At 45.5% G+C, this 11,181-nt stretch overlaps 2 protein-coding genes across 3 annotated transcripts; one reads left to right on the top strand and one right to left on the bottom strand.

The window, feature by feature from the left end:
• The first annotated feature begins 204 nt into the window (after nucleotides 1–204).
• Nucleotides 205–3,502, top strand: gpr75 (G protein-coupled receptor 75). Its single transcript, XM_040177897.2, has 2 exons — nucleotides 205–844; nucleotides 1,173–3,502. The coding sequence occupies exon 2, from the start codon at nucleotides 1,297–1,299 to the stop codon at nucleotides 2,932–2,934; it is 1,638 nt and encodes a 545-aa protein (XP_040033831.1). The 5' UTR covers nucleotides 205–844; nucleotides 1,173–1,296; the 3' UTR covers nucleotides 2,935–3,502.
• Nucleotides 3,503–4,342: 840 nt separating this feature from the next.
• On the bottom strand, nucleotides 4,343–8,853 carry erlec1 (endoplasmic reticulum lectin 1). 2 transcript variants are annotated; one of them, XM_040177900.2, is made up of 14 exons: nucleotides 8,469–8,853; nucleotides 8,244–8,348; nucleotides 7,728–7,808; nucleotides 7,564–7,641; nucleotides 7,402–7,465; nucleotides 7,252–7,298; nucleotides 6,917–7,140; nucleotides 6,697–6,838; nucleotides 6,449–6,610; nucleotides 6,303–6,362; nucleotides 5,736–5,860; nucleotides 5,577–5,654; nucleotides 5,381–5,456; nucleotides 4,343–5,149 (listed from the first exon to the last, which is right to left on the bottom strand). In XM_040177900.2, the coding sequence occupies exons 1-14, from the start codon at nucleotides 8,604–8,606 to the stop codon at nucleotides 5,078–5,080; spliced, it is 1,452 nt and encodes a 483-aa protein (XP_040033834.1). In that variant the 5' UTR covers nucleotides 8,607–8,853; the 3' UTR covers nucleotides 4,343–5,077. The 2 variants fall into 2 exon arrangements, with proteins under 2 accessions (XP_040033834.1, XP_040033835.1); XM_040177901.2 differs by having other exon boundaries at nucleotides 7,402–7,462; nucleotides 8,469–8,852.
• Nucleotides 8,854–11,181: the final 2,328 nt, after the last annotated feature.

Raw genomic sequence — 11,181 nt, 5'->3', positions numbered from 1 at the left:
AATCCCTCAATGAAATATTCTTTCTGATATTTTTCACAATTTCAACTTTCAATTTCAACAGTTCGTCAGACCCCATCAGTAGAAACATGTTTTGAGACAAACATTGCCCTCCATGACCCATGATTACTGCCCCTGCACACACAATCACCACTGCGCGTCGCCTAGCAACGACATTCTTAATAATGTGCTGTTCCCAAGGACGGCAGTGAAAAAGAGAAACATATTACATTAATATTGGAGAATCCATACAGCCGAGAATCTCAACAAAATATACAAAACCGTGCAAAAGAAAACCGTAATTTGACCATTAAATACTGTTGGACGACCATTTTTATCCGTATAAGCTACAGTACTGCGTGTTGCCATTTGGGGTTTGTGCACGTAGGGAGGGGGGGGGGGGGGTATGGGTTTATCTAAAGTCTCAATATGGCGTAACGGCCTCTTTCAAATCTCTGACCTTGTAGTGAAGCTAAAAATCAACATATTTGTGTGGCTTCTCGTGGATGCGGCGGGGTCGCGTGCTGAGCTGCTTGTTGGCAGATCCGTCGGCGGTGACTCCACACTCCTCCTGCAGCGCGCCGGCGCGACAGCGCGTCCATCACCGAGAAAAAACGACAATGCGACCAACTGTTTGTGCTGTAAACGCGTTGAAAAAAAAAAAAGAAAGCATACATGTGAGGAAGCGTTTTGTATGTCACTGTTCAATTCACCGCTTTCCGGTGATCTGCCGTTGAAATACGTTTTTTCTTTTTCTTTTTGCGTCAAAGCCGAGGTTCGTTCACTTTCTATCGGATCACTTTAAAATCAAGATGTGCAGCATCCAATGGACCCACGATCACTGATGGTAGGTTATATTTTCTCCTATTGATTATCCGAACTATTTAACGGTTTGAAAACAAGATAGGTGCAGAATACAGTGATGTGCACATTTTACATCTGGATTACAGCAGTGTGTGTGTGTGTGTGTGTGTGTTGGGGGGGGGTTGTAATGTATAATTGGCAGAATGCAGAGGTTCTTCGATAATAGCCCACTGTAGCTTGTCTAACGTGTCACAGCATCTTACTAAGACGTAAACATATTTCGAGTGGATCACAAAGGATCTATTTTTGATTAATCCTAAATGAATCTACTTTCTACGTAGCTAATCTATGACTTTGTATCCTTCTCGTAGCTCTCCCCCTAAAGAGGCAGCAATGGTTCAGGCAGTAGCCACTGATCACACTGTCCTCCTTCCATAAAGAGGAATAATGCCGACACTGATGACTGTGGGATCCTTATAAATTCTTAATAATACGATGAACACCTCTGTTACACCATCAGACCTGGTGGATGTGCCAAGACTGCCGAACTTCAATGGCACACAGACACCGTCGAGTTGGGCCGTCATCCACACCGGCACCTTGGCCTTTTGCTCTCTCCTCCTCGTCTTCATCTTCTGCCTGGGCTCTTATGGCAATCTCGTGGTGTTCCTGTCCTTTTTCGACCCGGTGTTCCGCAAGTTCCGCACCAACTTTGACTTCATGATCCTCAACTTGTCCTTCTGCGACTTGTTCATTTGCTGCGTGACGGCTCCGATGTTTGCACTGGTGCTTTTCCTGGATGCGGGCGGAGGGGACGGCGTGTCCAAGAGTTTCTGCTTCGCCTTCCACCTGACCAGCTCGGGCTTCATCATCATGTCCCTGGAGACGGTCGCTGTCATTGCGTTGCATCGACTGCGCATGGTTTTGGGGCAGCAGCCCAACCGCGCCGCCTCCTTCGCCTGCACGCTGGCCCTCACCGCCCTGCTGTGGACATCCAGCTTCACCATGGCCGCCCTCCTTACCATGCGAGCGTACCCGCGCAGGGATGGACCCTGCTTGCCTCACTTTGGCCTCGGAGGTGGACAGGCCAGGGTAGTGCTGTATGTCTACCTGGCAGACTTTGCCTTTTGCGTGGCCGTGGTGTCCGTGTCCTATGTGATGATCGCGCGGACGCTGAGGAAGAACGCGCAAGTCAGAAAGTGCCCGGTCATCACTGTGGACGCCACGTGCCCTCCGCCCCCGCCGCCCCTCATCGCAGCGGGCTTCGAAAGCATGCAGTGTGCGGTTCAGGACCCGTCTCTGTACCACAACCAGACTTACAACAAACTGCAGAAAGTCCCCACGCACTCGTGTGTCAACAAGGCCAGCCAGCCTCTGGTCCCGGGCGCGGCCCAAGGAGCCACCTGCTGTCAGCTGGTGTCTCCGGTCAACTTGGCCACAGCCAAAGACTCGAAGGCGGTTGTCACCTGCATAGTCATAGTGTTCTCCGTGCTGCTCTGCTGCTTGCCGATGGGAGTTTCGCTGGCACAGGACGTTTTGTCGCCGGAGAGCAGCTTCGCGCACTACCAGTTTGAACTGTGCGGCTTTGTGCTCATTTTTCTCAAGTCGGGAATCAATCCCTTCGTGTACTCGCGCAACAGCGCGGGCCTCCGCCGCCGCGTGCTGTGGTGCGTTCAGTGGGCGGCACTGGGCTTTCTCTGTTGCAAGCAGAAGACTCGGTTGCACGCCATGGGAAAGGGCAGCCTGGAGGTCAATCGCAATAAATCCTCCCATCACGAGACCAACTCGGCCTACGTGCTGTCCCCCAAGCCACCCCGGAGGCTGGTCGACCAGGCCTGCGGGCCCAGCCACTCCAGGGACTGCGCCGGTAGTCCGAGGGCCACGGGTGCGCGAGTCAAACCCCGTCCCCCGAGTACCTCCACCCCTATCAACACCCGCATTGAGCCCTACTATAGCATATACAACAGCAGTCCCTCTGCAGGACCCAGCTCCCCTACCAGCCTGCAACCAGTCAGCTCTCAGACGTTTGCCTTCGCCAAGTCGTATGTAGCCATGCACTACCACACTCACCAAGACGCACTGCAAGACTTTGAAAGCACCTCCGTGCAGCAGATACCCGTCCCCTCAGTCTGAGGGAAGATCAGAGAAGGTGCTGCTAATTAGTAAAAGTGTGGATAACCTCTCCATGGCTTTGAATCGAATGTCAATCAAAAGAGGAACCCGCAAACAGCCCATTTTTACGTATTTGGAATCTGTATTAACCGTTTGTTCTCTTCTACTTTTTTTGAATGAAAAAACAAAACAAAAGCACCAGTATTATAAGCCTTGCCATGAAAGTAAAAAACAAGCAATAGATTTGTTATAAAAGTGTTATCAAAGAGTCTGACAGTTATTGAATTGACTTATTTTTCCATTACTGATGCTGCATTATCACGTTAATCTGACCCTGTGTTGTGCACGCGTGTGCCATTATAACCCGATTCTTTGTAGGTTTTCACTGCAGCCAAAGATTCCAGTTGCTAGATCACTGCTGTGTCCTCTGAAGTCGCTGAGCACTGATATGAGCTGCTGTGAATCCCTGCACAGGCCCCTATCGATGGCATGCGATGGCGACTTTGATGAACTTTTACTTCTTAAAAGAAATGTATTTGTGAACCTCATCCACTTTTAAACACAATAAACGATTGGCAAGAACAGTGAATCTCAGCATTTTCTTTTCTTTTAAACCACAGCCTAAACAATCAGTCGAGTAAGAGAAGTTTAATTTGAAAATTATGATAGATTAAAAAACTGTCGAGCTTTTGCTGGTTCTGGCTTTTGAAATGTGAGGATTTGATGGTTTTCTCTGTCACGTAGAATTATAGTTATATTTGATTTTCATGTCAATGATACAAAGACATTTAGAAGGCTCCTGTAAAATATATTGGGATTTTTCTAATTGAGAGAAAACAATGCAGATTATTAATGAAGAAATGAATCATTACGTACCATCGTTACCCTAATTTTATTATTGGCAGCCATGACAGTGGCCGAGGGAAATGTTTGTAAAGCAGGTTGGTAGATTGAGCCTCATGTTATGAATGTGAAAGCAACATACTTTGGTTATCTTACAACCATAACGGTGTTAAGTTAGAGTAATTGCTTTATTTTAAAATAAAGTCATTTTTTGAATTACTTTACACGCATAATGGAAAAATGTATATATGCTCAGCATCAGCATCCTCTGGTGGTCTGCACTGTAGCACGGCCACTAACTCAAATACATTTTGCTGACACTTCGACGTAGAATTATTCGAATAGCTTGTTCGTTCCAGGAGGGAAATGACAGTTATTATTTTACTCATGGTTCATTCAGATGCCATGCTTAAAATAAAACGGCTCCCTCAATAACAAGAAAGAGAAATGTAAACGTTTGTAAAGGCAATGAAGACTTAACTATTCCTCCATAAATACTTTTTAAGAAGACAGTTATTGCCCCGGCGTCCTTATCTCTCAGTCAAGTAAAAAGCTTTCCCCCCCGTTCGGTGATGCAACACTACAGTTTAGATTTCATGTTTTATTTTTATCCTTTGCTGCAAATGCATTGGCTTGTATCCTTGTGAAACAGCAACGATCAGGATTCCAGTGTGCATCTACATAAAACCAGACTTCATGTACATCTCAACAACTTCAAAAGGAAACTTTAATCAACCATTCAATTTTTTTTCTATTCCACAGCAACCGCTAATGCGTAAGTTACCCTCACTCATCCTGTAAATGAACCCCTCACACTTGCTTTCCCTCCTTTCCACAAGTGCAAAGATCCACAGTCAAACAGCAAATCATTTCACACACACACACAAGTAAATCTTTAAGAAAATAAAACCATGAATAATGTAATTCCCCTGATTCAGAACTCCTTTCCTTAAAATTAATCAACACAAAGTGAAGCCTAGCTATGGAGTACAGGCAACAAACACACTGCCTTGTGGAGTGAGGCGTCTGCACCCATTCACTGTGTTATTACAGTCTGAGCTGGCCTGCTGGATGGAACATCGCCCGTAGCACACATCAGGAGATGCGCTGAGTTTGGGCCGTGAGGTTCAGCATCAAGTTTAACCACAGTGTAACGCTGATTGTGGTTTTTAGCGCAGTTTTACGGGCATCTCTCTCTTCCTCCGCCAAACAGGCTTCTGCTTTATGATAAATGTCCTCTCTCTCTCTCCAAGTGCATCTCTCTCTGTCCAGCCTCTCCTCATCCTTCATGTGCTGATGCCATCAAATTATCTTTGCTTATTTAGCTGGAGATTGAAAGAAGTCCGTATTCATCAGCAGTATCCAGAATTCTGCATATGACCGGAGACTCAACCTAGAGAGAAAAAAACATGTCAATCATCTAGTAGTGTTCAAATTGCTGATGTAATAATGACTAATAACAATAACTTGTCTAAGGGTGGAATAAGCAGACACCTATAAATAGCTTATATGAGAGATTGTTGCTTGGCTTTCCTTTTGTTTATTAAAGTGGGATTCAGCGTTAAACTATCACCAAGCATGCGTTTCCTTTGCAGTGAGTGTGACTGCTGACTAGAGAACTTACCCCAAGGATGTACTGACAAGTCTGAGGTTCCAGCATATAGACAGTGACAGCATGGGGAGACTCAGACTCCTTACATCTGACAGAGAGAAGAGGCATGAGACGAGTGAGTCGACATGTGATCACCCATGGCAGAGCGACACTCAACCAGTGCTTTGGTCCCCCCCCCTCCTTCCTCCACCCGCCCATGAATACTCACTTGAGCTTGACGATGACCTGCCTGGGCTTCCCTGTCATATCGCAAACATCCCCGTGGCCATAAAAGTGGGAAACCAACCTGCCACGAAGCAAAGAAATTCCTATGATATGAAACAACACTGATGTTGGTTTCCTTATAAACGGAATCTAAAGGGCCTACTTGACTTTCGGCGCTCCGTCGTCTTTGAGCTGGTAGGATCTGGCGACGTTCTTCTTGGCCCACTCATTGTGCTCCGCGGCATCCCAGTTCCCCACCACCACGGTGTTCCTTCCTTGCTCTCTATCCTGTGGCACCAAGGATCATGTTCACCACTGTGCCAAGGCAATCTAATGTACCAGACAATCTCACTCACCAGATTAAAGTACGATAACAAATTGTCTATTAACAGAGTTTCACATTGTGGACGCAAAGTTAAAACATTACTTGAAAAAATAAATTAGCAGGAAAGCAATTGCAATCTATGACTGAACAGTCAGTTTCCAAGCAGGGATGCAAACTAATTCCTTCTTTTTAATTGAAATGATTTGCTATTTTTATTAGTCGTATGTAAGCTTCGGTTTGCGGTCCAACAAAACAAGCGAGTTGCACGTTCTGTAGACAAAATGACCAATCTGCAAACTGATAATGAATGAATGCTTTCAGACGCAGCATTGCGGTAATGTATAACAGCTTAAATTGATACTAAAAGTACATTTGCTTCTGCGCAGACAAGTACAAAAACGTTACCTCATGGTACTGATGGACGTGCCGGCCATAACAGAATTCATACTTCCACCACCCCACCCCCTGGAACACACACATGAAGATGGCCATTTGTCACTGTATTGTCCGTTAAAACGCTGCTCAGGTGTCACAGATGGAACGCGCCTCACCCCGTGGAGACAGTACGAGCCACTGAGGAACTCCTTGATCAGCTGATCATCCGTCAAGCGGGAGATGTGGGTGGTGCCGACGGTGACCTGAGGCTGCCCTCCGACAGTCATGGGCTTGTGGGTGGAGCTGAAGGCCTCTTCCCTCAACGGCGGCGTCTCGTCCTGCAACAGGTCAAAGACGTACGTGAGCCGGGTGGCGTCTTCGCCCCGCCCCCCATCTCTCCCCCTCCTGCCCTCTCACGGATCACCTCTCTGGTCCCAGAGGGGGCGCTGAAAGGCGGCTTGAGATGTTCCTCTTGCTCCTTATCCAGCTGGGCGAGCCGCCGAGGCTGCAAAGGGGAGCCTGCCAGAGACTGGCAGAAGATGGCGTTCACCGGGGACGACTTGAACCTGCAAGGAATTAACGCCCAAGTTCAGCCGCTGGCTGATTAGGACACGTGGGACAAACTTCTTTTGAAAAAAACCTACCTGTATTTTGGGTGTGCGCAAAGCAGCGGTGTCAACACCACCACCTCATATTCACAGGTCGTGACCTCGGCGATGGACAAGATTTCATGCTTGGCCTCTGGATGACAGACGTACAGCACAGACGTTGAGCGAGCCTCGTTCTGTTTCAGCACACAGGGGGTCCCGTTCCCCATCTCCAACGCAAAGAAGGGAGTCAGCTGCCCTTCTATGTTCTTAGTGGGCACCTGAACACCGTTGGTAACAGTGAAGAAAACGGATGAACGAGGTATTGAGAGCCAGGGAAAGGTAAACAAAACACATGTGGTTGATTATCGCACTTTTATTAAAATACCTACTTCAATATCAGCTGCTGATTTGACATTTTCTTCCTCTTTACGTTTATCTGAAAAAAAAGTTTTTAGCTTTAGCACAATGAGGCAAAGACTATCACAGTAACTAACATTCAAATGAAAATATCATTCAACCACATTCACAAATGAACTCACCGGTTTCTGGCGACTGGCTCTTCTCTGCCACGTTCCCCAGGAAGTACTCTTGAACACTAATCTTCTGAGGACACACATGATTGACTTCAGTACACAGTGTCCCACCTGCTGGCTTCTCATTCCAGTAATCTAGAAATGATTTTATTCTCTCCAAACACTGACCTGGCCAGTCTCCTTCTCTTCGTGGTACTGTCTTATATGCTTTCCATGGCACACTTCATATGTCCAGTATGACTCAATCTGTAAATGTTGCCGAACCGAGAGCACGTTTAGAGTCATTCAATTCCCCAAACGCCCTCAGGAAGCAGATCAAAAAAAGGTCTCACCCTGTAAGAGCAGCTGCTTCGTTTGAATAGCGGCTCCAGCAGCTCACCCGGACTCGGTCCGCCGTACTCCTTATCGTCATCCTGAGTCAACAAAAGACAACGAACATTCGGAGTTATGGAAGGCAGCCAAGACATCTGTTCAATGGGGAGTCTCATTACCAACGATCCATTGTCATTATTATTAATAATATATCAGTTTCACCTCGTCCTGTCTGTTGTCACCCTCACACTAAATAGCTGGATAAGTGACAAAGTGTGTTAAAGTGTTAAATACCAGTCCGTTTTTCTGGAGTTATTATTGCTTGCCCATATGCTTCTTTTTGCTTTTTATTTTCAATTCCATTTTTCACACATTAACCGCTTCTGCGTTGCCTCTCAGCAAAGAAATCAAAGATACGGTTGCTTGCCAAAGATGAAATGTGACACAACCTGCAGCTAAATCACAGAAGACAAAGATAAATATAATGCACATTAGTGCAGTGATTCTAAGTCCACCTTATTAAACCTGTTGCTTACCTCATCTCCAGATGTCAGGGAGGGAAGGAGGCATTTGTACTTCTCCTTCTCTGTTGTTGTCATGATGACAAAGTCATCTTCCTTGTAAAGTCCCCCAGTAGCTGGCTGAAATCAATAAGACGAACAGCTGATATTTACTCACTTCCACAGAAACGTCTGCCCAAACTCTGCGCGAGCAAATGCCCCCCTCCCTATATAATGGTGTTACTAAAGGAGGGGACGTACCAGCGTGAATTCAGCACCCGGCCAGCTGATCCTGAAGGGGATTTCGTCCGTGAACGTGGGATACCCGCCTCTGTTCGCCGAGGCTCCGCAGCAGACCTCCAGCCACCCGCCGAGAAGCAGCATCAGCAGCCCGAGCATTCTCCCTCCTGTCCGGCCGCTGAGCTCCTACAGCCCGCTCCTCATGTGGCACCGAAAAGCGCCCCCTTCCCCCCACCGAGTGACGGATACACGCTGCTACGAAGCCCGGGGAAAGTCTGCTTCGGGCAGCGGCGAACCAGGGCGGAGTGAGACGGATGTCAATAAGGCAGCAACCGGAAGAAACCGGAAGTGAACCGCTTAGTTGCCACGTCGTGTTCCGCCTGGACGCCGAGCTCCAACTGCAGCAGCGCCCTCTGGCGGCCAGCGTGGGTTTTACACCCAACACAAAGCCACAAAACCTCTGGAAAAACTAAACACCAAAGCTTTTCAGCAGTGAATAAGATGCACAGGAGATGTAAACTGCATTGGGAGATATATGTTTTCATTATTAATGACCCGTTCTGCCCGTTTTATGTCATAAACTAGGATTATTTACTGACACTATTCCAGCTTAATGAGTTGTATTATACCAAATATAGGTTGTTGTGGCATATTTAAAAAATGATCTTTCATTACATGAAATAATATGCATTTTGTAAGGCTATTTGAACAGTGCAATGTAATATAGTTTTCTTATGACATATCATGGCATACTATAATATGTTGATATTTTGAAAGATATATATATATATATCATGATATTTTTACATTCTTCAAGGATTTGTTTATGGCATGCTAATATATTAAGACATTGTTTTAACATTTTTATTACAGTAATCTTTAATGAAACATTATATCATAATAGAATAGAACGTAATGGCATAGATTACTACATTGTTATGGCATATTATAAATTACTTTTATGGCACTACATGCTTATACTGTATTTTGATTGTTTTAAAGACATTTTTAAGGCAAGCAGTAAACCCATGCAGTGAGTAATAAAGGCCACATCCTTTGACAGGTTGATTAAGCTCTCAAGCAAGCACTTCACTATCTGTTTGCATTAAGTGACGGCTAATAGACTGCCTTGGAGACATCAAAACTTGGATGAATAGCAATTTTTGGATGAACTCAGACAAGACAGAGGTTGGTTATCTTGATAGAGCCAGAGCACCTTCAAAGTCAGCTGTCTTGTGATATAGTTTCTCTGGAGGGAATTGCTCTGCTATCCGTCAGCACTGTAAAGCATCTTGGAGTTCTCTTTGACCGGGATGTGTCCTTTAACTCTCTGATAAAGCAAACTTCAAGGACCGCCTTTTTTTTATCTACGTAATATATAAAAAATCAGGAACTTCCTGTGTCAAAGTGATCCAGGAAAATTGTTTCATGCCTTAGTTATTTCTCTCTATATATATTACTGCAATTCTTTATCATCAGGCTGCTCTTATAAGTCTCTTAAGCCTCTCCAGTTGATTCAATATACAGCAGCACGTGTATTAACTAGAACTAAGAAAAGGGATCATATTACTCTTGTATTATCTTCTCTTCACTGGCTCCCTGTTAAATCAAGAATAGAATTTAAGGTTCTTCTCCTCACCTACAAGGAACTTGCTGGCGAGGCACCTTAAGCATCTTAAGAAGCTTATAATACCATATTGCCCATATTACTAGAGAGCCGCGCTGCATAAATGCTGGGATACTTTTTGTTCCTGTTGAGTCTCAAGTAGGATGGAAGCCAGAGTCCTTCAGTTATCAAGCTCCTCTTTTATGGAACCAGCTTCCACTTTCAGTCCGGGGGAGCAGACACAGTCAACTCATTTAAGATGAAGCTTAAACCTTTTTCTTCTTTGATCACGCTTGTAGGGCTGGCTCAGTTTAGCCTGGACCAGCCCTCAGATAAGCTGCTATAGGCCTGGACTGCCGGGGGATTTTCTTAGGACACACCGAGCTCCTCGCTCTCCTCGTCCCGCTCTCTCTTTCTATAATAACTCACAAGTCCCACATTCAGCTTCTTCCCCGGAGATTTGATGCTTGTGTTTCTGTGGATAGTGGTGGTCCCTGCAGTGGTCCTGCCGTACACCTGGCTTACTCCACGCAAATTCAATCAAGTTATTTGCGTTTTATGGGAGCGTGTTAGTGCCTTCAAACTGACCCCCTGTGGTGAACCCATTGGGAAAATGTCAGTTATGTAAATACTTCAGAGATCTTTGAAAGGCACATTTGCTTATCTTCTATAGAGTAGATTGTAGAACAAAGCACAACTCCACCCATATCTAACTTAAAACTCCACCTCTGCCGCTGAGAATAGTGCTCACAGATACACAGCTCACAGTTACTGAACCCAGAACACTTCTCGGCTGAAAGGAGTCGGCTCCTTTTGAGTCGAAAGACTTAAAAAGAGATTTCAAAATCATTTGGGCCACAACACAAGGGCAGATTGCTTCCTCTCTTCTTCCCATGAATGTATTCGTAAGGTCAATTTTGTCAGAGTATGTTTTAGTGCATCTCACAGTTTCTATACAGAAGAAAATGAAATGCAGGATGAACACACAACTCACAGAGCATTTCCTGGATATTATAGTTTGGTTGACGACAGCAGCTTTGTGCCAATGTGCGATGTCCTCACTCTTTATGCTGTTGATTCAGCAGTGCTGCGTGTTGAATGACGATAAATAATTTCCCCCAACTGCGG

The sequence above is a fragment of the Gasterosteus aculeatus genome, chromosome 6, assembly GCF_964276395.1.
Source record: "Gasterosteus aculeatus chromosome 6, fGasAcu3.hap1.1, whole genome shotgun sequence".
Classification (NCBI taxonomy): Eukaryota; Metazoa; Chordata; class Actinopteri; order Perciformes; family Gasterosteidae; genus Gasterosteus; species Gasterosteus aculeatus.
The sequence above is the reverse complement of the archived record's forward strand: the minus strand, read 5'-3'. Positions and strand labels throughout refer to the sequence as shown.